Genomic DNA, 26,887 nt, shown 5'->3' with positions numbered 1-26,887 from the left:
AAATATTTCTATTTAGTAAGCTTGAACACAATCAATGGGTCCTTTAGTTTTATTTCACATAAATGTTCACCTGAACATGTCCCTGTTTGCAGTATATTCCTGGTTATCATGCTGCTCCGTTACAAAGGAATGGCTGCATATTTCTGGCCGTGTCATCATAAGTTTTGAGTGACAGAGTGACATGTTTCATTTGATTACTGCAGTACCTGTGAACAGTTCAGTCCTGGCAGCCTGAGAGGAAAAGTACCATTAAATGCCCTGGGATAGCATAAGATGGGCTGCAACACTGGGATGTTTCCTCCTCCAGCCCAGGCGTTTTGCCTCATTTCTGAAGTCACCATCCCATTGACTTATTTGCTGGGCTGTCACATCGGCTATAGTGATGCTTTTCACACCACTATATTTTGTGACATTTGTTCCTTAAAAAATGGGAATAAGGTCACTCTAAGCAGCTGTGAATAGCCATCAACTTTCAATCACCATCAGCCCAGATGGCTTTTGAAGCAGCAGCTTTGGGTGGGGATGAAAGGCTCTGTGTCCTACTGACAGTGCCGTCAGCCAGTCAAAGGTGGAGGCAGGAATGAGAAGTCTGAGATGCACATTTTAAATTATGGGGACAGCACTTACTATGAAGACATTATTTGAAATAGTGTCTAGAGGGCAATAGGAGTGTGCTTAATTCTGTAATTTATTTTATTCCAAAACCTTAATTTTTAAAAATGTATTTCATGACCTACATAAGGTCCCAGTTAGTGCATAGGAAAAATAAAATGGTTTTACTGCAGTGTTAGCTGAAGGTACAATTCCCATTCACAGAAAAGCCTCCAACTAGGGATAAGTAGTACTTTATTCACATGTGTCAATATTCAGGTGATGCTAACACTGGACCTATGTGTATCTGGTGGTTCTGATAAACCAGCCCATAGTAGCTCTGATGTTGCTTGTGGAGCTGCTCTCAGCCAGTGTCAGTAAAGCTGAGTGAGAACTTGAGCTGACCAATCCTGCAAAGATAGTTACCTTAATTGCATTAAATTTTAAGGAAAAAAAGGGAAGCATCACTTTATGAGGTTGAAATATTGAACATGTCTGGGAAAGAGAAAAAGCCAGTTTTTAAGCAAGAGCATTTATGAAATGCCTTGGTTGCATTGTGTATACAGGCATGGTGATGGCTTGTAGAAAAGCTTCTGCTGGGTATGGAGATGATAAACATCTCCAGCAGTTGTTTATTTGAGAAGGTAACACTTGAAGGTGCAGCTAAATGTGCTCCTGAGGCCTTTCTTCAACCAAAAAAAAAGTTTAAAATAGAAAGCTTGTTATTTTTACCTAATCAGTGTTTTGCATTATTTCCCAGTTTAGGTCACAGACTACAAGCTTACAGTTTATTTGAAATGCCAACAAAGCAAGAGAATTTATTTCTCTTCAATATGGTGAAAGAGTAGTTTACTACTTAGGTCATTTAACTCAGTTATAAATTACAAAATGTGAGTTATGACTAATCAGAGAAAGTAGTTTGGTGTTATGAAACCAGTCTTAAGACAAGTAGTTGTCCCTTAGGTTTCTCCTGCTTTCTGGAAACTTGGATTGCAAAAATCACTTCTACTTAGACCAAGAACCCGAGACTCTTCAATTTATTAGCAAAGATGATCTTCCAGCAACTTTCATATTATATCTTTTCCTGCACTCACCTTCAGCAGCTCCATAATTCCTGAACAGCTATCGTAAATTTTAGGAAATACTGATCTCTACTTGGCAATTATGGTATTCCTTATGGCTCATTCTTGCTTAATAGAATTGAAGAGGGGAAAGCTGCTGAACGGCTATTAGCTTAATAAAGAAAAGTAATTCTCAAATTCTTGTTAAATTGCAATGAGTATACAACTAAACTGAGTTTTAATTACGTTTTTAATTAAAGGAATAGCTATTGATTATGTCACTGAATATGTGTTGTAGCCAGCCCTAACCAATAGCAACTTTACAAGAGATCATTAAACTAGTTGTTAAAATTGCAAGTGAATGAGAACCAGAGCTGGTGTGGATAAAAGATACAATAGCAGCTTTCCTGCTACCACAGCATTGATCCTCTCCCAGGCCCATGGTGTGGATGCCTGGTGGAAGACAGAAAGCAATTTTCTGGATGCTGGTGATTGAGAGTGGGTGTGGAAACCCCACCTGCCCACGTGAATCTGCACAGCCGCGTTTTGTCCATGTGGGTTCTCCATCTGTGTGTACAGGTGGCACTGCGGGCTCAGTGGACCTCTTCTTCACCAACAGTCCTTGATGCTCTCAAGAAAATATGCCCAAAATTTGGTTTAGACTTGATTTGAAAAGTCTACAGGATGATTGTGCTGTTAAAGGCTTGATCCTTTCCTTCCTTGTGGTTCCACCTTTACTGCTGAAAGGATCTTACTGAAACATTTCATTAGACAGGAAAGTAGCCCCTACATTAGCAATGTCTAAAACAGGGCACTCATGGGACGTTGCTGGTTTTTTTAAAAAATAACCCCAATTAAGTAGGATTTCATATCCATTTTTAGTTTTTCCTGATGGTCACCAACATTTCAGTCATTTGACTGCAGCTGATGTATCTGCACTTAGTTCTTGCTCTCCCAGACAAAGACACTGCAACTGCTTGTGGCTGGAAACTGCTCTGAAGTGAGGTGTAACAGGGAGACGAGGTGGATGATCTCATGGGTCTTTCTGTTCTGCCCGTTATGATTTCTGTCCATATAAAGCCGCTTTAATCCCTTCCATTCAAATGCATTGTCTCCTCAAAAGTGTATGCTTAGTAATGACACAAGGCATGCTGCAACATGGGTAAGCTTATAGTCAGACCCTGTGACTCAGTTGGACTGAATTATTGTTTGAAATACAGCATTTTAGAATTAAAACTTGGTTTTGATACCAGTTTTTATAGTTGAGCGTATTTTGAATGTTCTCTCTATGTATAATGCACAAAGGCCAATCTGTTAAAATACTGCGAGGGTTGTCAGCACCCATGAGTTGGGTTGTGTTAGAATTAGAGATATCTGTAACCTTTATTTGACCTCGCAGTTTTATGGAGCATGATCTCGTCTTCAGTGACCTTCCTTCCCCCACGACCTCTTCCTCTTTGAAGAGCACAGAATAAACAAGGGGCACGAATGTGGCAAGGGCAAAGAAGTGGCAGTGGCTGGTGAGCTGCAGGAGTCAGGGGATGTGTTTGGGAGAGGCACGAGCACTTTTTAGGAATGAAAAGCAATGCCTTGTGGTGAAAGCACTTTACTCCCGGTATTGTAACTGTATCGCTGCTATTTTGTGTGTCGTTCATTTCACATTCAGAGCCCAGATTACAAATCATCTTTTGTAGGTAACAGGTGACAAGTAAAAAATAATGGATTACTGAAATATAAACTGAAAGGGTCAGATATAAACTTCACGGGAGTAAAAAGGTTTAATGACCTGTAATCAGGATTTACCATTGATTTGTACTTAAGTAATGGCATCTCTGGTTTTGTCCAACACACAGGATACATTTTAGTTTACTTCAGACAGGTCCTTGTTCCCTGTTACTGCTTAAGTGCAGGACGTTATGATTATAGATGTAGTGACACTGTTGTTGCAGAACACTGCTGATAAATTATGGTGGGATGGCAGCTGTAAATACAGCTTCTCTTGTGATTTAAGAGGGAGATGCGAAGGCGTATCACCCAGATGCTTGACCAATGGTAGATAGGGCCAGCCTCAGCATGCTAAAGCTTAAAAGTCCTTGCCAGATTTTGGGATTAGAAGTTGTCATTTCAAGCATTAATTAACTCCTTCAGTATTGAAATAATCAGATGCTCTGGTCCTCCTCTTTTTCTTTCTCTTCAGCCAAGATTTATTTACCTTTGCAAGCAGGAACTGACACACAAACCAATTTTTCAGTAATTTGTTGAGATACAAGAGCTTTCTTCAGCAAGCTGCCAAGTATTCAGAGTCTGTCTGTGCCACAGTGCAGTTTGTCTTCCCAGCACCTTCCCACTCACCCACTTACTAGTCAGGAAATGCACGGCCACTTGGAGCTGTGTAGTTGTACTGCTTAAGGCTGGAAAAACAATAAACAAGTCATTACACATCACCAGCAGCAGCAGCAGCAGCAAAATCAGCTGTAATTAGGATTCGCTTGACACAAAAGGGCAGATAGCTTTGGTCACTCAGTCCCTTGCTCTGTCGGTGACAGCCCTGTGCGGGTGATATTCCTAATGACTGACGAGGGGCAAGAAAAGTTGCAATATGCAACTGCTGACATTGCAGTGATTTTAACCTGGCTCCTCTCTGAGAAACCCCACGTGTCCTGATCTGAAGGCTGATACAAGCTTGGCTATTTTTTCCCTGAAGTGAGAGAGAAAAACAACTGCCTCCTTGAGATCTCCCTGGAATTCAGACTAAAAGGGGCTTGTATTTGCAGTGGTACTAAGGATGAAATTAGGATTGGCAGACTGTGATGTGTGAATTTGCACACATCCAGGGACTCGGAACAAGAGTGAATCTCGTTAATTAAGCCAAGACATTTTAGATGGTCTATGCCTAAAATTCAATCCTGTTCTGCAAAAGGGACTTTCTCTTGGGTCTCTTTAATGTCACATTCCATTTGCAATTGTAATAAATGCTGGAACTTGTTTCCCTCTCCCCCATCCCACAAAAAATGACAGAGAGGAATTTCTTGCTAAGCCTTTGATAACGGTTCTTTCTTTTTGTTCCAGATAACTTCAAACAAGAAGTGCTCGGAGAGCCTGAAGAATGATGGCGATGGTCTTATCCAAACTCTAGAGAGCCTGGCCCAAACTGCCAGGTGAGTTCCCTCAGGCTTCCAGGAATTTCCAGGGCTGAGAGTGCTTGTTTCCTTTTTGTCTGTGATGGTCGTCTTCTGTAATCGCCTCCTGTGCAGTTTAAGCTTCTCAGGTTTCTGTCCCTGGCCCCCTCCCTGAACTGCTCCCCTCCACGCTCCTTTCATTCAGAGCTTGCTGCCATTTCTGCCGTGGCGGCGGCGAGCTTTGATCCCCAGCTGTGGTGAGCCGCAGTGCGCTGCACAGTCCGGCTCAATGTGTCTGCACATGTAACAATATTTTTTCTCCTGATAGATTATTTTCTTCCAAACACTTGGCCTCTATAACCGGATACTGGTCAGAGGTTCATGGCAGAGCAGGCTCAATGCATAATGTGGAGTTTGTGCCCTGTTTTAAAGTGATTATTTTTGGTGTGCTTGCAAGCTGATTACTTTCAAATGCGCAGCCGAAGAACAGAACTATTTCTGTTTAATACCTGTGGCTTCTCCAAGAGGGCACGAGACTTTGGGGAATACTGTGGTCTCCTCTGCAAGACCTGAGGTGCCAGTCCCAGCAAGTTGGCCAAACCTCTACTTATCTCCTGCAGACTGTCCCTCACCTAATCCCCCTTGGACATGTGAGTGAATGAGTTACTGTTCTCTGCCCCTCAAAGCAGATTTTACACTCCAGCCATGTTAGGTTGCATTTCACTCCTGGATGAACTAAAATTAGTAGAGAAATTGTAGTTTATAGATAGTTTTTTGAAATGCTAAGATAATCTTGTCAGTGCTCTTTGTGCTCCCAAATGCAGGCTTTATATGGGTCAGTTGTGTGGACAAATTGGCTCCTGGACATTAGGGCAGGGTGTATGCTGTGTTGGAGGAAATGGGAGATGTGGGCAGATGTAGGGAGGAAGTGATGGGACATGGTGAGTGTGAGGAGATGCACACTGAGGACTAACCAAACCTGTCGAGAACAGTCTGCCTCCCTCTTGCGTACTCAGCTGCTGACTCATGGGTTTTTGTATGACACATTAAATTGTCTAACTAAAATAAAATGTCAGCTCTCCCCAGGGGAGACACTGGCACCACCACTGAACCTGACAGTGGGAACAGATGTGGTTTTCTTCTTTTAGAACTAGTTTTCACTCTATTTTGTAGCACTTCAGCATTAGATGCCCTAGACAACCTGGTCGTTCCCTTTGAATCTCCTTTTCTAGCTTCCTCTAATTGTCTGTTATCTATACATTTCTGTACTCAGAAAACCACATACCACAGGGCCCAAAATAAACAGCACTCTCTCTTATTTGACACAAGATGCTCAGTAGACCAAATTCTAGGTGATGCCAGTGACGAGTGTGTGATACATCAGGGTGAGCCAAGTTCCTTTGCTGTGCCAAGCTCCCATGCTGCAGCAATAACAGAAGAGCCCCCGAGAGCTCACAGATTTCCTTTCCCCTCCTCCCCTTCTTTGGGGAACATGTGTCTCTGTCCATTTGCCTCCAGAGGAAACTGAAAGGGATTCAGCCTGGATCTTGGCGCTGTAATGGATTTGAACATGGATAAATTGGCAATGGGCAGGTAGGAGAAGCGTGGGGCTAGCAAGCTTAGTCAGCTTTAGCTGCATGGCTGGTTTGTTTATGGAGGTTACGGATGTTCTGCCATCTCCCCAGATTCCCTTATGTGACATCTTTCCCAGAATGTCCCTTGTGACCAAGGTCTTGGTCTGCTCACTTGTGCCTTGAACCCTGTTAAGAACCCTCTCTGAATCTCCTGTAGAACCAGAAATGTTTTGGAGAAGGATACACCCAAGATCCTGGATCGAAGCCATCCTCTGCATAGTCTGAACTCCCAGGCCCTTCTACCCACAGATTATCACTGTGTCGAAGTGATCGAGGAGTGGTTTTGCTTTGCTTTGCTCATTTTTTTGCAGACAGGTTTCTGATCTCTTGCTCTGCCCGTGCAGCAGGAGGAGGATACCGGCCAAGCAGTCACATGCCGAGCATGGGGCACTGCTTGGAGTACAGGCTGCTTTCGGTGCTCTCCCGCTGCCGCGGAGCAGCCGTGCATTGCCAAACCCCTTCTCCACCGTACATCCTCAGAGTGACACAGAACCAACCCGTCCTGCTTAGTAGATCTGTGGAATCAAATAACTTGAAAACATGGGATTGTAGCCATTTATTTTCCAGTGAAGACAGTTGCCAAGATGCATTTGTTTCAAATAACTAAATCCCGTGGTTTAAACTGCTGCTTATTAAGACATTGGCTTACATAGTGTGGACTGATCATTTGGATTTCCTGGCCCCTTCTCCAAAACATGGTGTGTCAGTAGGTATATGTCATTAGCAGCAACCAAGGAAGTTGCAGATTGATCTACTGTCCTTTCTAAGCCAAAGATGAGGAATGGTAGTCTAGAAAATAAAAAAAAGAGACCTGTTTCTGTGGACTAGCAGTAATGTGCTAGAGCCTCTGTTCCAATGCTAGAAAAAACATGTGTCCAGAAGGAAAAATTGGGCAAAATACATACAGTAAAAACTTAAGCGAGGAAGCAAAGGGGGAAGATCCCACCATTCAATCTCAAACCTGCAGAGCTGTGTGTGGTGGGCAGCACCCCGAGTGGAACTGCCTCTCTGCGTGGAGCACGGATGCATGAGGGCTGTATGTGTGAAAGCACAGCTTTCTGTCAAGCTGAAAGGGGGCATGTGTGTAGATTCACTGAGGGGGCGGGGAGGAGCATAAATGATACCTCCTTTTTACAGAGGACATTGAGGGAGGTAGCAGTTACTGTGAATTTGAGCTGAAAATAATTTTTTACACAAGATTTCCTACAGAGCAGAATCACTTAACAGAAAAGCAGAGTGTGCAGTGTAGGTAATGACTGTTAAGAATTTTCCAGCATAGATAAAGTCAAATGTAGGATTGGAACATAAAAGTTTTCCCCTGAGGATGTCTAACAGGTGGTGTTACTGTTTTTAATTCCTAGCTCTCATGCTGATGTTGCTGTTGCTTCCTTGGCATTTGAAATTCTGAGAACGATGGGATGTGGAAGTACCAAGACTACCAAATGAACCGTGACATTATCAAGACTGCAGTGACCAGCCTACTGCAATGCACAAGTCGTGTCTCCTCTCTGCACCTCAGGCCTGCAGGAACATCTGCAAATGAGCAAACAACTAATTTAGCAAGCTGAGCTGTACCGTACCTGTGTAAGGAGTATGTATGATGTTGGGAGATTTCAGGGAGTTCTGGGGGTGAGGGGGGAGAGTGTGGTGGGGTTGTTCTTCGTTTTTTTTTTTAAAATCCCTGTACAGATGAGTTCTTGATTACTACTTTACCTTGCTGGCAATATGTGATGTAGCTCAAATATTTGACAGCCAGCATTTGAAAAGTGTAAATGAAATAAATAGTATGGTTATTTCACAGTATAAAGTGATTCACTATTTTGAGTTGGTGTTAGAAATGTTCAGGTATCATTTTTTTTTGACCAGGTGAATGCCTTGGCTGTCCATTCTAACGGGTCACCTCATGCCTATGGCTGGTAACAACCATCATCTCACACACCCACAACCAGCCCTGGAGATCACATAGAGGCTCTTGTGTGTATGCAATGGATTTATTTTTTTTCTTCTTTTAAAAAAAAATCAGCTCAGAATGTGCCCTCTGTTGCCTGGCACTGCACAGCTTAAGCTGCATTGGTGGAGTGCTCTCAGCTGCCAACACTCCTGGCTGGAGCTGCTCTTTGGAAACACGTGTGATAATAGAGCCTGGCAGTTTGTCACTGACCCCCAGTAAAAGCTGGTACTCTAGGAAGTGTCCTTGAGAGCCAGCAGCTGCCAGTGTGTGAAGAAGTTAAATTCCTTTTCTCCTCCTGTGCCTTGAGTGAGCGTGGTGTGGCTAAGTCTGGTACTACGACCACTTCCTTTTCTTAACAGTCACCTTTCCAAGTGACAACAGCATGGTCCTGCCAACCACAGGCACCTTAATGAGGTGCTGTTTGCTGCTACAAACCTGCTGCAGCCTGGTTCTCCAGCATACACGGAGGCAAGCAAACACCCCTAGGTAAACAAACTGATTTCACCTTGTGTTTTACAGGAATTGTTTTCTTACATTACTTTAAATGTCACTATCTCTTTTTCGTAGCTTAGTAGCTGGAATCAGAGCTAGAGTTATAGAAATGAGGAGAAGCAAGCTGGTGGCTGTTATTGGGTAGTGGTTGAGAGTAATGGTCCTCTAGCAGGTGCAGCTGAGAGGAACAAAGCCAAATTACTGGGTCAGACTTTCCCTGCTGCAACTGCAATTGCTTTGCCTCTGCAAGCAAAAGAGGGGGCAGTCCATCCTGGAGTTTAGTTCAGCTCTCATCATCCTTTGCAGCCAAGACCCCCTCCTCTGCTCTTCTGCTGGCACACTGCCCTGAAGCAGAACTGCCACCTGTTTGCTCTCCTTCGTTGCTGGCAAGAGCTGCAGATGTGCAGATGTGCAAATTCACCAGCAGCTTAAAAACCACGTTCCCTCCTTCCAAGTACTCAGGTGCTGCCTCAAGAGAAGGCCATTACACAGACTGAGGACACCCAAAAACAGGGGGTCTGTATTCCTCAGTGGGATGCTGCTTTGGCTTCTGTGTCTGAAGGTCTTGTGCAATTCCAGAACAGTTTTCAGCAAACTTGTAAGCACACAAATACATGTTATGATCTGAAATAATTTGACACAGAGTGAATTAAAAGTTTACTTTAATTTTGAACCATTTTATAACTGCATTTTTCTCATGAAGCATCTGTGTCACAGCAGGCTACAATAACTTTGGGATAAAAGGCAACTGGTAAACTGTCCAATACAAGGTTCCAAATAAACAGTTCTTACTGGCCCCTACCCAGACATATCCCAGATAAAGTTTTTGATCAGAAACATGAAATAGATCCACCTGCTTATTTTAAGCATATTAAAAAGGAAACTAATTGGACCATTTCTATTTGTCTAGTTTTTTATACAAAAAGGCTACACAATGTTACACTTTATTCAGAATACAGTTAGAGCGATTATGAATTAGTGTTCTACACTTTACTCAATCCTTAAAAATTAGAAACTGCTGTAGCATATTCACTATAACTTAATACTACAAGAGACTTTAAAAAAAACTAACGACAATTACTGCAAAAAAGAAAAGCTACTTCCAAAGCAAGCAAGGTCAGTACCATTACAGAGATTTAAAAAAAATAAGAAATTTTTAACAAGCAAGGCTAGGGTTTGATAAATTCCATCTTGCAATTCATTCTTGTGCATTCTTCGTTTCTTGAATCACTCCCAAAATCCATTTGTATTATTACTCCTCGACCAAAAAGGACCAGAACAAAAAGTTTACTTCAATTGTTCCCATAGGAAACTCAGCTTGGTTAGTGTGTCAGGCACTTTCTGAGATACTAGCCCACCCCTCGAGCCCTCTCAGCAACTCTACAGGCCAATCAATGCAAGTTCATTCAGATGATACAGCTGTAAAGAGAAAAAAACAACAGATGTCAGTGTTCATGAGAAAAGGGCCTTTTTCACACATCAAGTCTGCATGAAGCCAGTGCACAAGACATTACAGTTAATTACTTCCACACTTCACGGCAGAAGTCAGTTTGGAGAGTACTGATGATGTGTTTCCAGAGAGCCTTTATTCACTATTCTGGCACACTGGGACCCAATTGAGCCAATCCCTCCCTGCCAACCAAGTCCTCAGTCCAGTCATCGTTTTTCTCTTTTAGTTTTGTTTTTAAATTCAAGGTTGGAGCTTCTTACCTAAAGGATGATTTACAGGTCAGTATCGAACCAGGCCAACTGATTACTGTCACCTGGAGGCAGCCCATCCATAAGGTCCTGGGCATGACCAAGATCTGGCAGACCATCAACTGGGTAGTCAGCACCGGGGTGGTGGCCACCCATTTCATGTTCCATCATAGGGTCCATACCCAAGGCATCCTGACCGTATCCGCCAGAGTGGAAAGAACGGTAGCTAGGATCTAAGAAAGTTAAAGGTGGCAGAGGGAAAAAAAGCATAATGTTAACAGATGTTAGATGCATCTGAAGCTGCAAGTATCAGTGTGTGAGAAGATCTTTGTAGCCATCTAATTTTTTTTCTACTTCAGCCAAGTTCAAACCAATCTGTTGCCTGCCCTTCATGGCTATTCCATTGTTTGAAACAGCCTTCCAGTACAGTTCTGCAGACAAAGCACACTGCAGTCAGAAGCACGAGCAGATTCCAGCCAAGCTATTAGTCTGCACAATCAACAGTACTAAAATACAACAATACTGCAGCAAAACCAGGCTTCAAGACTGTAGCCTTGCTTCTGAAAGACTAGTCAAAAATAGCTTAGACCCCTTAGGGATAGGCTTGCATCTACAGACACTTACAGACTAATGCATTCAAATACCAGCTTTGTTTTAAAGAAAAACTGCACTATTGGAATTGTCAAGTCCATTTGTAAAGAATTTAAAAGATTTTGGGAAACAACAGCTCAGCGGGAGATGCTCCCACAAGACTCAGACAAGAAACACCAGTTTTGCACGTTCAGACAGCTCCCATTTCGGTGCTGCCAGTGGTGTTGCAGAAACTGGTTATTTGAACTGGCAGTTCCCCATCTGCCTGTCAGTTTGTAATACCTTGCTGAAGAGTAATTCACTCTCCACTCATTTGCAGTTCTCCTTTAAAATCTATGACTTGACTTCATCCAACTTAAGTTTAGTCAAGGGGAACGGAGGAGACGTACCATCTGGGCGGTATCCAAGAGGTTCTCCCTGGGCACCAATATCTAGTCCGAGATCTGCCGTCTAGACGTACAGAAAAAGTTAAAAAACAATTTTAATGTCAGGTCTTTGGAGCAGCACTAGCAATTCCGAGTTTAAAAAGTTTTGAAGCTTGCCCCACATCCCTTTTTAGCAACTCCTCTGCAGCGAGCACTGCAGCATGGTACTTTTGTGAACATGAAATCCCTTTTTATCCAAGCATCTCTATCTGATACATAACAGCCAGATTTAGGCACAGGAAACCATAGATCACTGGAAAGAGAGTTCTGTTTGGGAATGAAAAGATGGGGCAGGTCTAGGAACACTCCTCCTCAGTTACACCTGCCCAGCTCCTGCAAGGCAGCTGTTCAGAGATCCCTGAGCCAGCAACAGAGCGTTTCAGAGCTCTGAAGTGACCTCCTCCAACACATACAAGGTAAGACAACAAGCTATGCTCCTGAATCTTAAGAATCTGGAGGAAGACTGACACAACGAAACCTTCCTTCTACTCCACGCACAGTTTGGTTTCAGTCTCAGTTCACTGTGTAGCCCTTTAAGCACGAAAAAAGGCAACGTGTGATAATTATCCCACAGACATACTCAAGTGTGAGAGCTCAGTTCTAAGGAGAACACAAGTTGCATCCCCACCCCAAGCTTATTAGTCCTACATCGTTACCTTGATGGAAGCCTCATGAGGTGTTTTATGTTTATGTTTCCCTCATGTCACTCACGCCTCAATTTTTGCATTCAGAGTTCAGTAGGTTCTGACAAACCGCACAGAAATGTATAAAATTCTTCTATACACTTTTGCATACTAGCGAACATAATGAGAATTATACACTTTAGCAGCAGTAGAGAATGGGCTCTTTCTGTCTGCAAGGGAAGCAGCAGCTCTAAGACTGCTTGCTGCATGTTCACTGAACCTGAACATATAGTGAGAGTAAAGACGACACAGCCATGTGTGAAGCTGGGCCTGTATCACTGATGGCATCAACACTTCACTACTGGAAGCCAGGTGTCCCCAAGGAACCATTAAGAAAGACGCAGCTCACCTCATTCCAAGCCATTGGCTCAGTCCGGAACAGGGAGCTGGTCAGTTCAACTGAGAGTCGCTTCTTGTAGTCTTGTGGCTTGTCCTCAGACATTCTGAACAGCACTGCAGCTGCGTATGTTGCTAGTGAAAGAAAAGAGATATTTTAGTAAAGGTAGAGTCTTTTAGCAGCTTTTCTAACACAAGTATGAAGCCTGGTTTTTAGGTTCACTTACCAACACCCTCATTCCTAGAATGAAGCAGTTCTGTTAAGGGGGCAGTTGCACCTTCAGCTTCAATTGCCTCAGCTGCTTCCTTGTCTTGAGCCAGTTCACAAAGTACACCTGCAGCTACTCTCTGGATGTTCTCAATGGGAGAGTACAACAACTGCAACCAAAACAAGAGTTTCTTCAGCTCTCCTACTTGAAATGAGCTCTTCAGCACAATCTGACTTAGTTCTACCAAGGAAGCATAAGAGCCATTTTACTTGTTTTTCTAGTGTGTACGATAGCATCGTCCTGAGCTCGCTCTTACCTGCACAAACAGTGGAATGGTATTTAGACCCCTGATTACAATTCGATTATGAACATCACGTGCAAGAATATGCAAGGCTCCAGTGCAGCCCTCAACAATTTCTTCCATACGCACACCCTCCTAGGAAGGGAAGAAAAGGCATTTCTTGAATCCGAGATGTTGAATGCTGTCTTCTAAAATGACTGTCAAAAAGCTGATTACTTTGTCAACAAATCAACCAAACTTGTCCCTTACACACCCCCTTCCTCAACAGAGCTTATATCCACTCTCTACTGCTGGGCTACAAACTTAACATCTCTGCTAGGAGTCAGCCCAGATTACCCAACTAAATTCAGTAAGTGAAGCGTCTCAGGGGAACTCTTCCCAGTGGTCTCATTTTTATTTCAGTTCAAGATAAACTTCCTGTCTGACAACGCTGAGCAGAATGTGACAGCATTTTGAAACCCCTACTTCTGAAAAGGATGAGTTTCTTGCTAGAGAACTACTCCCAGAGTAGGCAAAGCCAGTAGTTCTGTGATCTGTAGCATTCAGAATTAAACGCTCAAGACGTTCTCAGTAAAATAAGAACCAAGGTTCTGACGTTCTTGTTTATTTAAGAACTTCACGTCTGCTGAGACAGAACTATCAGCACACCAAGAGAATAACAAAATTTAGAGCAAATAAGACAACAGCCATTTAGACCAAACAATACATGGCTGAGGCCGGCTGACATCTGAGAAGTTTTAAAGACAAGTTTTACAAGTAGCTTTAGTCACGTACCACAAACTGCTGCTGTGTTCCACCCATGGAAGTGCGTCGCTGGGTGTCTTGGTGTGCTCTAACCAGCAACTGGACTAGCCTTGGAATAGCACCTTGTTCACGCAGCGGGGCGTGATTTGCAGGACAGAGAGCAAGATTGCGGATCAAACCAACCGTAGCCTGCAGTTAAGAAAGGGGTCAGGAAATAAAAAAGCATGCCCAGTGTGCATGCTGTTAGCAGCTATTTTTTTTTATTCAGTTGATCCCAAATGCTTAAATCTCTAATAGACAGCTCTAAGTTGCTCCATTGAAGCAACTTTCCCATCAGACAAATTGCATTCCCCAGCACCGTGGAAACAAAGTCTTTTTTACAGTTAAGGTGACCTTAAAAAAAAAGCACCAGTTTTCAGCACTGAAAGCTGTTACTGTTACTTACCTTGATCAAAGGCCAGTGTGATGGTGGGTGTAACAGTTTAACCACCACTGGGAGTCCATAATGGAGGCGTACTGCGTTTTGAGCCATCTCAGCTTCTTGATGTCTGCTGGTGAGGTGACGGAGCGCACAAATAGCCGGTTCTGTGATGTCTTCCCTGTCTCCAGCCCGAAGAACTGTGCGCACGAGAGCCTCAATGCCACCAACCTGGCACACCATCATCTTGTTCTTGTAATTGTTGCAGGTAAGGTTAGAAAGGATGCCAGCAGCACAAGTCACAACATTAATATCATCTGATCCTAAAAGCTGAACCAGAGTTCCTAGAAGGCCTTCCATTCCCTCCTGCAACAAAAAAAGGAAAGAAAAATTTTTAGTCTCCTCTTCTACTACGTTGGCTCTTGATCCCGATTCCTCAGAAGAGCCATTTACCTGCTTTGTTGCAGCATCTGACAGATTTCTCAGAGTCCAGAGGCAGTTCTGGACAAGACGCTGGCTTGGATCTGTGAGGTGGAGTCCCAGAGCTTGCATCCCTCCTAGAAGATGGTACAGGTTTGACACCATTACTTTGATGCTCATCTCATATTGTGAACAGTCAGGTCCTTCCCTTCTTAAAAGTCTTGAGTGCATATCTCACCAGCTTCTGGATCTTTCTTGGCATTAGTATCATAATATGGGCCCTAACCCTTCATGACTTAGAAGAAAACCCTGAGATTCTTTTTGTGACACTGGGCCTTTTAGATGTATGCATATTCTGAGGGGACCATTCTGACAATGCTCAGCCACTAAGGCATCCAGCTAACAACACAGTAAACTTACTTAAGACAGACTGCCTTTGGCACTCCTGTATCCTAAAGGCCTTCAAAACTAGTTATGGACTTAAGGTTTTGATGCTCGTAGCTCCCATTCTTGCACAAAATGTACTGGTCCTGCATTACAGCTTTTTAAGTTAGCACGGGTACAAGGTACTTACCAGCTTCAACAATAGCAGGTTTGTTGCTGGAGCAGACTGACAACACCTTCAGCACCCTACTTGTGGTCCACAATAGTTTCTCATAAGTATAGGTCCTCATTATGTTTACTAGAGCCTGAGGTCCACCACTTGCCAGAATAATCAGCTGAAAGACACCAAAAATAATATTTATCTATCGCCTCCCAGGCATAGTAACTGTCACTGGCTTACACACATCATAGGTTACAGATCTCTAAAACCACGTTCACACGTGCTGGTCTGTAAGTTTTGCAGTCTCACTATAAGCATAACTGCATTTCCACAAAATAATTCCTGTGTCCCGCACCTCTTGCAAGGTCAGGACTGACTGGCAAAAGCCCAGCACAGCTGAAGATTCAGTATAGGGAGATCAGTACACAGAAACTGTTAGGCCACTCACAGCAAGCTTGCTTATTTTTAAGTGCTTCAATAGCAGAGGCATTTACCTTACTTTCTTGATTGCCGTACGCTAAAATCTGAAGGCAGTCCGTTGTGATGGCCAAGAATTTGACGTTTGTCTTGTTGAGCAAGGCAACCATTTTCTGCAGCCCACCAGCAAGACGGACAGCCATTTTGGCTCCTTCCTGATGCAACAGGAGATTGTGAAGAGTTGTAATGGCATAGAACAGCACAGAGTCCACCGGGGACCTACGGAAGGAAAACACCTCATGAGTACCTGCACCTACCAGTACCAGCTACAAACCACAAGTACCGTCTCAGTAGTCCACATACCCAAGCATTTTAACCAAGGCAGGGATGCCTCCTGATTTGAAGATTGCCAACAAGCCTTCACGGTGATGTGAGAGATTGTGTAGTGTGCCTGCAGTACAACGGGCTGTTTCCACATCGTTTGTATTCTGCATGGTACGTACAATAGCAGATACCATTTGAGGAGATCTCATAATAGCATGGCGAGATGCTTCCTTTTTGGATAACTGATGAACCATAACTGCAGCCTTGTTCACCACCACCTACAGAAATATTTGAAGAAAGCTTTTAGTCTGAAGGGCTTTGAAGAAGCCCCACAAGCAAGCTACACTTAGGCAAAGAAATTGCTTACCTGGTCCTCATCGTTCAATAGTTTGGTCAGTTCTGGGATTGCACGAGTTGCAAGTTCAGCATCGTCTTGGTAGTTTATCAAATTAACAACAGCATGTTTTAACATCTGGGACGGCTCAGCCAGGCGTTGCACGTTAGTCGGATGAGCAGCATCAAATTGTGTGGATGGGATTTGCATTCCTTCATCCAGTGTTTCAGGGAACATAGCTGCACGCACTCTCTGAGCTCTAGTCATAGCATACTGGCCATCAATATCTGAAAAACAAGGTAAGTCATTACCTCAAACTAGGAATAAAAAGCTCATCTTGCAGATGAGTAAGAATTCAGTATTTACGTTTCTGTATTGTTAAGCTGAGTGCTTAAACAAATCAGTGTAATAGAAAAGGCCTTACCAGCAACTTGCTCCTGGGTAAAGGATTGAGAGAATCCCTGCTCCCACTCGTACAGGACTTGTGTTGTGTCCACATCTTCCTCTTCAGGATTTCCCTTGCCACTCAAGGAGGGAGCAGTTGTTGTGGCACCGGAATGGATACCAGAGTCCAGATATGATTGTTGCTGCCAGTGACTGACTGCTGCTTTTCTGTCTGGCTCCATTGCCATATCCAACTCCATTAAGTCAGCTGTAAGAAATTGTTGAACAATTAAGTCTAGTTCAATTACTCCAGCATGTATTAATCCAAGAGATGACACAGATTTTAAATGAAAATAAACTGCTATAAACAACTACATTAACCCAGCAGAGGTAGCACTGCAAGCAAGACAGCAGTTTTAAACTGAGGCCTGATGTTGAACCAATGCAGCCATCTATAAACTCGTCTTACAGGCAGAGCATTCTCTGCTATTGTGACTGACTTGGTTACTCCTTAAAGGTCCCCTTTTCCACATTCCATGATCAGGTACCTGACTGTACTTAAGGGACTCAAACTGCTTATGATGACAAACTTGTTTGCATGTTTGTTCCAGTGGTAAGGTACTAACTAGTGTAGTAGAGCAGACATTATTCAATCCAAGTGACTTTAAGTTAAAAAAGGGGAGTAAGGAGCCAGTTTTACTGCTCCTTATTAGAACTGCTAGATTCTAAACCCAGAAACTGATGCATCATATACCTTGGGTTGCCATGTTCCTTGTTGTGCTCCCAGAACTCCTTCCTGCTGCCTTTCAGAGACCCTAAAAAAGAACAAGGTTAGAACTTATTAAACACTAATCAGAGCTAGTAACAGGATTTCATATTAGAACACTAGAACTGCAAACTAAGACTTCACACATCTTGCCATTTCATGACTACAGTGATTATATTCAAGTGCTAATTAGCAAACCCTCATGGACAGAGACGCAAAAGAATAAGATGTAGCACCCAGACTGTATCAGATATATTCTCCTCTTAAAGCTACAAGAAAAAAAAGAATTGAAGACTGAGCACAAGAATAATTTTTTACTTCTCTATCCTTGCATAAGATGAAATCCAGACCTTAAATTCACAGCTTGGACATGACCTATAATTGATATATTATCTAAACGCCCTATCAAAATCTTCAGTGCGCACCTCCATTTGATACCGCCAAGCAGTACAGAAGTGTTTGTACCATAAATCTGTAGCAGTTTCTTCACTAACCCAGAATGGGAAATTCGAGGCTACAGCTTCACAATGGGCCACCCAAAGCTGTTGTATTTTTATTTCATTTGCTCCCCTTCCCCCACAGTCCAACACCGCTTTCAGCACAGACAGAGCTGGTGACAGCCTATTCTGGGAGCTAGCCAAGCAGAAACATTTGTAGTGGTCACTACTGCAGTGAGCAAAACCACCTCTTCCAGTAATCTGCTTTCAGTGTGCCCTTAGGTGTTAGAGCTATGCTGATCAAAACATTCCTAGACAGTGAAGTAAAGGCAAGCCACTGATCTCTCTGAAGGACAGGTTTGCAGTGCTGGGTCAGGAGAACAAAGTCCATTTGACGCAGTATTTGTGTAGCAGATTTCCCAGTTTAAGAGTTTCCTTTAGCAGTAGCTTTTAGAAAATCATAATGAAACAGAAGTCTGCAGTTTGAGAGTCTCACTGAATAGATTAGGCAACCTTATATTTCAGTGCCTCTGAGCCAGCTGCAGGACACTCCAGCAGCTCCTGAGCAAACTCATTACTCTGCTGTACAAACGCCAGTGCTGTTTGTCCTGACTCTGCACTCCCACAACTTTTGGCAGCAGCCCTTTCCTGGCTCTTTTAAAATGGACAACAGATCTGCATCTGCAGCAGATCTAAGCAGCATTGAGCTGATTTGACACATAACACACTGCTATGCCACTGGAAACACTTAGGTCCCTAACCTGGTCCTACTCCACAGCCTGGAAGAGACTGGCCAGCTCAGATTGTGCTCCTCACAGTCTGCATGGAGGATGCATTGGCAATATAACCATTTTTTCCAGTGCCTTGAACGCCGGATTCTTCCAACATCCTGTTAACAGTCTGGGAGTAGCAGTAGTAAGTGGAAGGAAAAACTAAGCCAGGCCGTCAGTTCACCATTAATACAAAAATTCTCCTGAGTGGCTAAGTTGGAAAACCTATACAAAAGCTTGATAGCTTCCTGCAAGTCTTATGCATTATGTTTTCAGCCTCACTAACATCTTCCAAGACAGAAAGAAGTGGAATAGCACTAAAAGCAAAGTTTGTGTCTTTGTTCCCCCATGTCCTCACTGTAATTCAAATGGGACATTTCCAATAGAAAACAGGGGAAGATTTAGCTGCCATATGCAATTCACAATATGCTTAGAACAAAATAAGATCTATTTTTATTGCAACCTTTCTTGTCTCCTCCTATCAGGAGACTGCTAATAAAAATGATCACCAACCTAGTTTTGAAGTTCACATACTGGTAGATGAACCAGTCAAGAGCACTGACTGTGTTTCAAGATATTTACTACCACCTCAGATTCAAATATGCAATGAAGCACTTGGGAACAACGTGGATCATTTCCTTCCACTGCTGAGTTCTGCACAAACGAAGGCAGCTGCCTTACAGCAACTGGAAACTGAAACAACTATTTCAGAGTGAACAGCCTGAAGAGATCAGAGGAGCAGCTGTAGCATTTGGTGCAATCCAACAGACCAGACTCACTGCTGCACTGCAACACTATTTCAACATAAAGCTGAAGAACATACACAAGTTACCAATGAATAATACTGAATTAAGTGTTCAGAACTGCATCATGAGTCAGTCTTTGAAATGCTGACCTTAGATCAGCCTGCTAGCTGCACCTGAAAATTTCTAACATCCTAATCTGCATTTCATACACCTGTAACACACCACCCCCCCACCCCACCCCAGCAATTCCATGTAGCTATTTTTATTTAGATGGGAAAGTGGTTTTAATCCCAAGAGTTCAAAATGACAGCAGACTAAAGGTAGCCAGGGAAAAGGGGTACATTCAGCTTGGTTTTAGGATTTCTGTATCTGAAAGTTCTCCCATTCCCTTATCATTTTAGAAGGGGGAAAACCCGAGTCCAGATAAGCTGCTGACTTGTCTTCCTGTGCATCATGTCAAGGTTAACTGCTACACTTCAAAGGGAGAAACATCCCCAGACTAGGTACAAATGTTTGTGCTGTTACGTTTCCTGACAGAAACTGGATCAATACCTATGGGGTGAGAGGGGGAGTAGGCACAATCAAACAGTCACCACCCTGCTAGGATAATTAAGCTTGTGATGGTCAACCATGAACCAAAAACCAGCTCCTTTAGATTGAGCTCTTATCCTAATTTATTGGATGACATATAACTAGTGGCATTACATTGTCAAGGTCTTAGCAAATCTTAACCATCAGGAAGAGACAGAAGGACTCAGTGCATACATTACAAACTTTAGCATTAACAGCAAGTTTCTGTAAGCCACACTATTTTAAAAGGAATTCAAGTCTGAATTTTGATAAATTGCATATTATACAGAAGTTCATATGGATGTACTGTCAGGAGTTATGGGACTGTTAACTTCTAAAAAACCACCTCCTCTTCCTCCCACACAACACTATCTACTTCTGTAGCAAGCATGATCAGTTCTGCGTTTAAATCAACATTGTTTAGGTTTTAATTTGGGTATTTTTGTGTGTGTTTTGGTTTTTGGGGTTTTTTTTAAGACTTTGCACTAGGCAGTACTGTGTACCATCTGTTCCAACTCTGCACTTGAATTCTAAATAACTGAGAAAAACACTTTTGCAAACTTAGCAGGCTTATGAGCTACTAATTTCAAGTTACTACAGAAGACAATTCAAATTTCTTGGTTTTCAGTGGAACGAAACTTAAGTATCTTGATGATGAATAAAACTTGGCTATGAACTTCTGATTTTGGAAAAGACTTAAGCATGTGCTAAGAAAGCCAACAAGCCTACAGCATTTCTCAAATCTGAACACTAAGTCTGAATAACTTCAGTAAAACCTAGATAATTTTCTTTCTAAATCTGTTAAACTCCACTAAGACACAAGCACACAGCAAACTGTTTACTTCTACTGTCTTACAGAGGACAAGAACTATGAGAATAGCCTACCTGGTGGGGAGAACAAATACCAGCCTGACATTTACCTGCCTGGTATATCAAGACTACAGTACATTTGCACCTCTGCTGCAGTTTATTTAAGATAAACCCATTTCATTGACAGCTAAGGCATTTTGTTAGCCTATGAAACAGCTCATATTCACAGCTTGTATAAAATAAAAGTGTATCCATCTTCTTGCAATGTTACTATTTTAATCTTAATAAATATCCTCATTAGGATTGTCTCATATTACACCTGATTGATCTGATAAGCAGTAACCCTCCTCTTAGTAAAACGAGTCCAATTTAAAGTTTGCAAGTCTTCCAGAAATCTTTTGCTTGAGAGCAGCGTGTATTAGAAATGATGACTGACACATCCAATCTCCGTGCTCTATTTAAAGGGAACATGTCTACTAACCATGTTTTCATATGTGTCTCTGTCTCATCTAGGACAGGCCAAGCAACCACATCTTTAAATTAACCACTGGTGCCAACTGACCCATTTTCTTAAGTAGAACAAGCAGATCCTAGTCTTCTTGTAACAGTTATAGCAGTTAGAAACATGGGTTATCTACATACAAGTGAAGAGACCTGCACTTACAGGAAAACAGGTTTTTCTCCAAGTGCTCAGAAATTATTGCAACCACTACCAAGATGTTACTGGGAACATTCTTTGAGTCTAATTTTGTAACTGGTCTTGTTTCAGGCAGCTGCCTGCCAATGCTGTCACCTGTGTACCTGTTTTACAAACAGGCAATAGCCAAAATATACAGGCAACACCAGTTCCACAGCTAATAACACCAGGTAACTACTGTTGTCATTCCTACAACCCCAGAACAGAAATGTAAGAACTAGATGTAGCAGAAGCTTAGTTTTCAAATGGAGGTGCGAGACATACATTCAATTAATGATTTTTAAACAAAATAACCCTTCGATCTTATTGTGGATATATTATGCTGTTTTCTAGAAAAGGCTATGTAAGGTGAGGGAAAATTGCCGAAGTAAGACAATACTGATACTGGAAAGATCAGAAAAGCTTTCATGGCATATAAACTCTTTCAGGCATGAGTAGCTGACCTGTGTCTTTAAGAAATTTTTGGTCTAACATACCTCTCAGCTGTGAGCACTCTTGCAACAGGCAAGCCTACCTTCCACTGCTTCTAGTCTTAATAAGACATGATCTAACTCAAAGAGTCACATTCATTAGGAGTAGCACTAAACTGATTAACAGGAAGCCTAAAAGTAGAGTTATTTTTCTTCCTTCAAAGACAGAAGCCTATAATCAGTTTATACCTGCCTAATAAATTTTTTTAAAGAAAAAGCAAGAAGTCTTAGTCTAGCTGAAGAAAATATGACAGCTACAATTTAAGAAGGAATGAAGAAGTTACAGGTAACCTAGAAGAACCAATTTATAGATTGCCTATCCACACATGAAAACAAGGACAGTACTTGTGGAAAGTAATGATTCAGAGTACTTGCATTTCTTTTCTAACTTACACAACTCTAGCTTGGGATCAAGGGAGATAACCTGGGAAGTTAAAAAGATTGTCATTTGCCTTGCAGGTCTCAATTTAGGAAACTTTCCTTTTGTATCTTCAAAGGTTAAGCAAGTTCAAGAACTTTTACCACCAGAAATCTGTTTAAAACTTCTAATTATTCCTTATTTAAATGGGGCTAAAGTCGTCTTCTACCACATCCTCCCATGCCTTCCAAACAGAACCTTACTTTTGAGAATTTTTATCTGGCTTTTATTGAGCTTGGGGGTAAAGTATGCTTTGTAGTTAATTCTGGAGGCCCTTCCTGTATTGGAGGCTTCTGTAAGATTGGTAAAAAGTCTTGAGAGTATAGTTCCAATGTTGTGTATGTTAGAGATTTTAAAAGCTTGCTGTAGAAGTGACAGTTGGGGTTTACAGTTTTTCAACAATGAACAGAAGATACTTTATTTCAAAGTAGGAACAGGTAACATGCTTGAGTTTCACTCTGAAGACTTGCATTTAATACAAATTTTAATTCTTGTACAAAGGTACCACAGATGATTAAATACAACAGTTTTCCTTACATACATTCCATATCCTCAAAACAAGTACTGAACAGCATTCCCATGTTCTGTCTGAAGTAGCAGCATTTGCAGCCCTCAGTCACTTTGTCAGCTCTGAAAGGAACAGCTGTATGCAGCAAGTAGAGATTATTTTTAAGTTAACATTATATACAAGCATCAGAGAGCCTTGATTACTGACAAGTTAGTCACTGACCAGTAGCAGCTTCCAGATTAATAAATTACATTTTTCAAATTGCTCCTCATACCAGCAGTTTAAGGACTTGGATGGGTAAAAACTACTGTGAAACTCTTTGAAAATTTGCTCTCAAATAATGGCTATGAGCTGTAAATTATCATCACATTATACATAACCATGTGGCATTTGGATATCTTTGGAGACAGTAAAGTTCAGGTTTACTTTAACAGGAATCAGAATATAAAACTTCACAATCTTCATATTAATCTCAGGCTTCCTTCTGCTTTCAGCAGGCTGATACTGAGTAAAAATACTGAGTAAAAATATCTTGTCACAGGCCATCTGAAGATATCCTAAGTAAACGGAAGTAACTTACACAGTATGTAACATCAAAAGGAAAATTCAAACCATACAGCTGGGGGAAAACACAGCATAAGTTTTCCCAACTCTGAAAGAAGAAAAACCACCATGAGTTTTCACAGCTCTCAAGCATTTGTCTTCTTTCAGGTTAGAAGAAATAGTGACAGGAATCTTAACCTGCATGCCACAGCATGCACCCACACTGAAATCCAGCTGACTGATCCTAGACTGCAACAGAACAAACTCATTCATAAACTAACTCATGACAAAACAGTTCCGGTAATTTCCTCATTTGCTTAACATTATTTCCTCCAACCACTAAGTAAGAATACTTCACAGTCCACTGAAGTACCCTATCCCCTCACTATCCTATGTAATCCATCCAGCTCAAATTTATCCAAACTAGAATACTTTAGACAATGCATCCAACCAATTCTTGCAGAAAGGTAGAAGATGCCTTGCAAACAGCAATATGTTCTTAGATTTAGCTAATCAGAACACTGGAAATTTGACTCTGAACTCAGAATATACAACAGTCTTAAACTGTTATTTAAAAATCTCTTAAGACCTGAAAATCTAAGATCTGTTTCTCATATTAAACATTAGGAAATTAATAGCATCTGCTTAACTGACCTGTCTCAAAGGTTAACAGGTTACAACTTCCAAGCTTTAAGTATCCTTAATACATGCTGAAAGAGGCAACAAACTAGCTCTGATAATGCACAGAATTTAAGTGCAAGAGGGGTTATTTGACAGCATACACACAGATCTGCCAATGCTCACTATAAGTTACCTTTGCTTTCTGCCACTGTTTTTTGCTGTCTCATTTCCACTTAATTGTTTCTTTTTTCCCTTCAGGCATTCCAGTTTGCTATTACGTCAACTGTTCTGGCTTTTCAGCCTTTGTCTTCTGCCTTAGAAGTTATCTAAAAATCCTTTTCCATCACAAAGGCAGAAATGCCTCCCTACACTAGCTTTTATAAGGGGGGGAGGATAGTCATTTATATTAGAGTTCAGTTGATTCCACATCACAAAATAAAGTGTTATGCCTGTCTATTTTCAGTCATTTCAGCAACCTAAGGCCAATTAAGAGCACAGAGTAGAATTTCTGTTCACATGTTCATTACCTAAAGCAAACAGCATGCAAATATTTGTTCTTCTCAGACTTCTCTAAGAAAGTTGATTACAGCTCCTTACTGGAGCTGAAGTGCAGGCATCTGGTAGTCTTGACAAGATTTAAACACTAGGTTAGCTGTATTAAAAGAGGACTTATTCCTCAAATAGTATCTAGTGAAAGAAAGACTCGAGTTACAAGAGCAGAAAACAGGGCTCATCTTTGCATCCACACAGCCATAGGCACACATGGTAGTGGGTAGAAACAGGGGCCACAAGAACTTTACAGCACAGCTGGTAAGGGTCCATTCTACCACACTTCACTTCCACTAGGACTGGAGCACTAGAGTGTTCTGATACTATAGGATATTTGGCTTTTTTTACCCTCCCCTTCCTCCCAAAAAAAGTAGCAGCAGACTAGTAGAGAAACACTTCCTAGCCAGCTTGCCAAATGATCGACTGTGACAACTCATGTTTCAAGTGCGGTTTATACTATAGTGCAAGTGTAGCAAGATCCACATTTGTTTTACTCATCTTAAGTACAGGATGCCACTCAGAACATAGCTACTTGATCACTTAGGAGCAACTTTAGCCCTGATGGAAAGTTAAGTAACAAAATGTATCAGAAATGGACTTAGTGAGCTGTCACTACTAGATAGGATATTTTTCAGCTGCAGGCATTGAGTGTGGCTGAAATACAGGCTTTGAGCTAACACAGCATTTGGGCACTAACAACTTGTGCAATTAGTCAAGGTCTTCACAGGTGCTAAGGTTTAAGTACCATTTTAAAAACGACCTATTAGAAGTTTCAATAAAGCAACAGTTCACACTGGTCTGAGAGCCACAGTGGGGTAACAAATACTTGAGATAACTAATCTACAAAATTATGTGAACCTGGAGGAGAATTCAGAACAAGCACATCACACAAGTTACTAAAAAAACATAGTAAAGTTCACCTGGGCCCTGATCTGCACAATCATTCTACAAGACAAGACTGCCAGATCACTGGGGAGGCATGGAAAGTGCTTCCTGGCAATATCATAAAAGTTCTCCAATACTTTAGATGCACAGTAATTTACTCTTTAGAGAAGGTTTGTGGGAAATTACACCTAGAGAAGTCAAAAAGTACTTAGTAGCAATGACCTACCACCACAGTTTCTTACAGCTATCAGTGGTACCCTACAGAATTTTTTTACACTGGCCAGAGCCTAAGGCTGCCAAAGTCACATGTCTGGGCATACCTTGCAATATAAAGATCACACCTTTTCACATAGTCCCTTACTCTTTGCTACTTAAAAAGCATCTTTATTCTGTAACATCTGAAATCTCACAGCACTAGATGTTGTTACTTCAGAGAAGTAAGTGTTTGGATCCACAGCACAATTATTTTGCCATTTACATAGAGAAACATTCAGGAGTTGCTAGACATCTGTCAACACAATCCTTTATAGTCAAAGTCACAGGCATGTATATCAGCAGCATCTAACAAGATCCACAAACAAAAGTGATCTTCTCAAGCTGACCAAAATTACCAGGTCATGTTTGAAAGTAACAGTTCAAGAGAGCTTTTCACTCAGTACACCACAACACTAGCAAAATGTATAACTTCGTTAGTAAGCTACATTGGCTCCAAGCACCTACACATCCTTCTTCACTGTCCAAAAGAGGAGCTGATGATAATTTTAACATTTATAATGAGATACAATGAACTGTTTCAACTACTGATCAGGTGTTACACATGCAGCTTTAAAACAAGAGTAATAATCTTCTCCACATGATGTACCTATCAATCCTCTGACAGCAGTTTGCAGCTCAGTATTAAAGGACTGGTACAATAGTTTCAAGTTTATGAACTTGCATTAATTTCATAACAAGATTATCAACCCAATTACTCTTATGTCTTCATTGTTTTGACCAACTAAGCACTACCAACTTATGTCAAGTAATCTCAAAATAGTTAAATTCACTTCTGTTCAGCAGTGCATTTACTTTGAGATCTTTTAGTCACCAGGAAGCACTTCCAATTAGGGTTTCATGCAGTATTCATTACTTTTGTGTATCTTCATAGCTGGGCAGAACATTAAGAGCAGTTTTATTATCACAGCTTAGAAAGTTAACACCTCTTATTTGCAGGACAGTTATGTATCTACATGATGCATACTCCTGCATTTCTCAGTTAAGGATGACAGTGTTTCTATCTAAGGTTTAGTTTGGCAGCAGTACTCACCTAATCGACCTGCACCGATTTACAGCTTTTGGTGCCTGTGCCCCTACTTGCACCAAGTAAAGTGTCTGTAGTAGAGATGGCAGTAACCAGGATCAAACATCAAGCCAGACACAAA

The 26,887-nt window shown here is 41.7% G+C and overlaps 2 protein-coding genes across 2 annotated transcripts in view; one reads left to right on the top strand and one right to left on the bottom strand.

The window, feature by feature from the left end:
* Window positions 1-6,915, top strand: part of ULK4 (unc-51 like kinase 4) — a gene marked incomplete at its 5' end in the record, with an annotated part of 65,799 nt that extends 58,884 nt beyond the window's left edge. The window contains 2 exons of the mRNA XM_010187464.1: window positions 4,722-4,810; window positions 6,717-6,915. Coding sequence (XP_010185766.1) covers window positions 4,722-4,810; window positions 6,717-6,915 — 288 coding nt within the window. The remainder of the gene's footprint in view (window positions 1-4,721; window positions 4,811-6,716) is intronic.
* A 2,578-nt stretch (window positions 6,916-9,493) lies between these two features.
* Window positions 9,494-17,490, bottom strand: CTNNB1 (catenin (cadherin-associated protein), beta 1, 88kDa). Its single transcript, XM_010187463.1, has 15 exons — window positions 17,431-17,490; window positions 16,717-16,944; window positions 16,326-16,579; window positions 15,998-16,236; window positions 15,712-15,913; window positions 15,248-15,392; window positions 14,707-14,810; window positions 14,281-14,619; window positions 13,866-14,024; window positions 13,107-13,226; window positions 12,809-12,959; window positions 12,595-12,716; window positions 11,527-11,587; window positions 10,559-10,779; window positions 9,494-10,267 (listed from the first exon to the last, which is right to left on the bottom strand). Exons 1-14 carry the CDS (start codon window positions 17,441-17,443, stop codon window positions 10,571-10,573), a joined length of 2,346 nt encoding a protein of 781 aa, XP_010185765.1. The 5' UTR covers window positions 17,444-17,490; the 3' UTR covers window positions 9,494-10,267; window positions 10,559-10,570.
* Between the last annotated feature and the right edge of the window lie 9,397 nt (window positions 17,491-26,887).

The sequence above is a fragment of the Mesitornis unicolor genome, unplaced genomic scaffold (genome assembly GCF_000695765.1).
Source record: "Mesitornis unicolor isolate BGI_N332 unplaced genomic scaffold, ASM69576v1 scaffold27076, whole genome shotgun sequence".
Taxonomy (NCBI): Eukaryota; Metazoa; Chordata; class Aves; order Mesitornithiformes; family Mesitornithidae; genus Mesitornis; species Mesitornis unicolor.
Note: the sequence above shows the minus strand (reverse complement) of the source record. Positions and strands in the feature narration are given on the sequence as shown.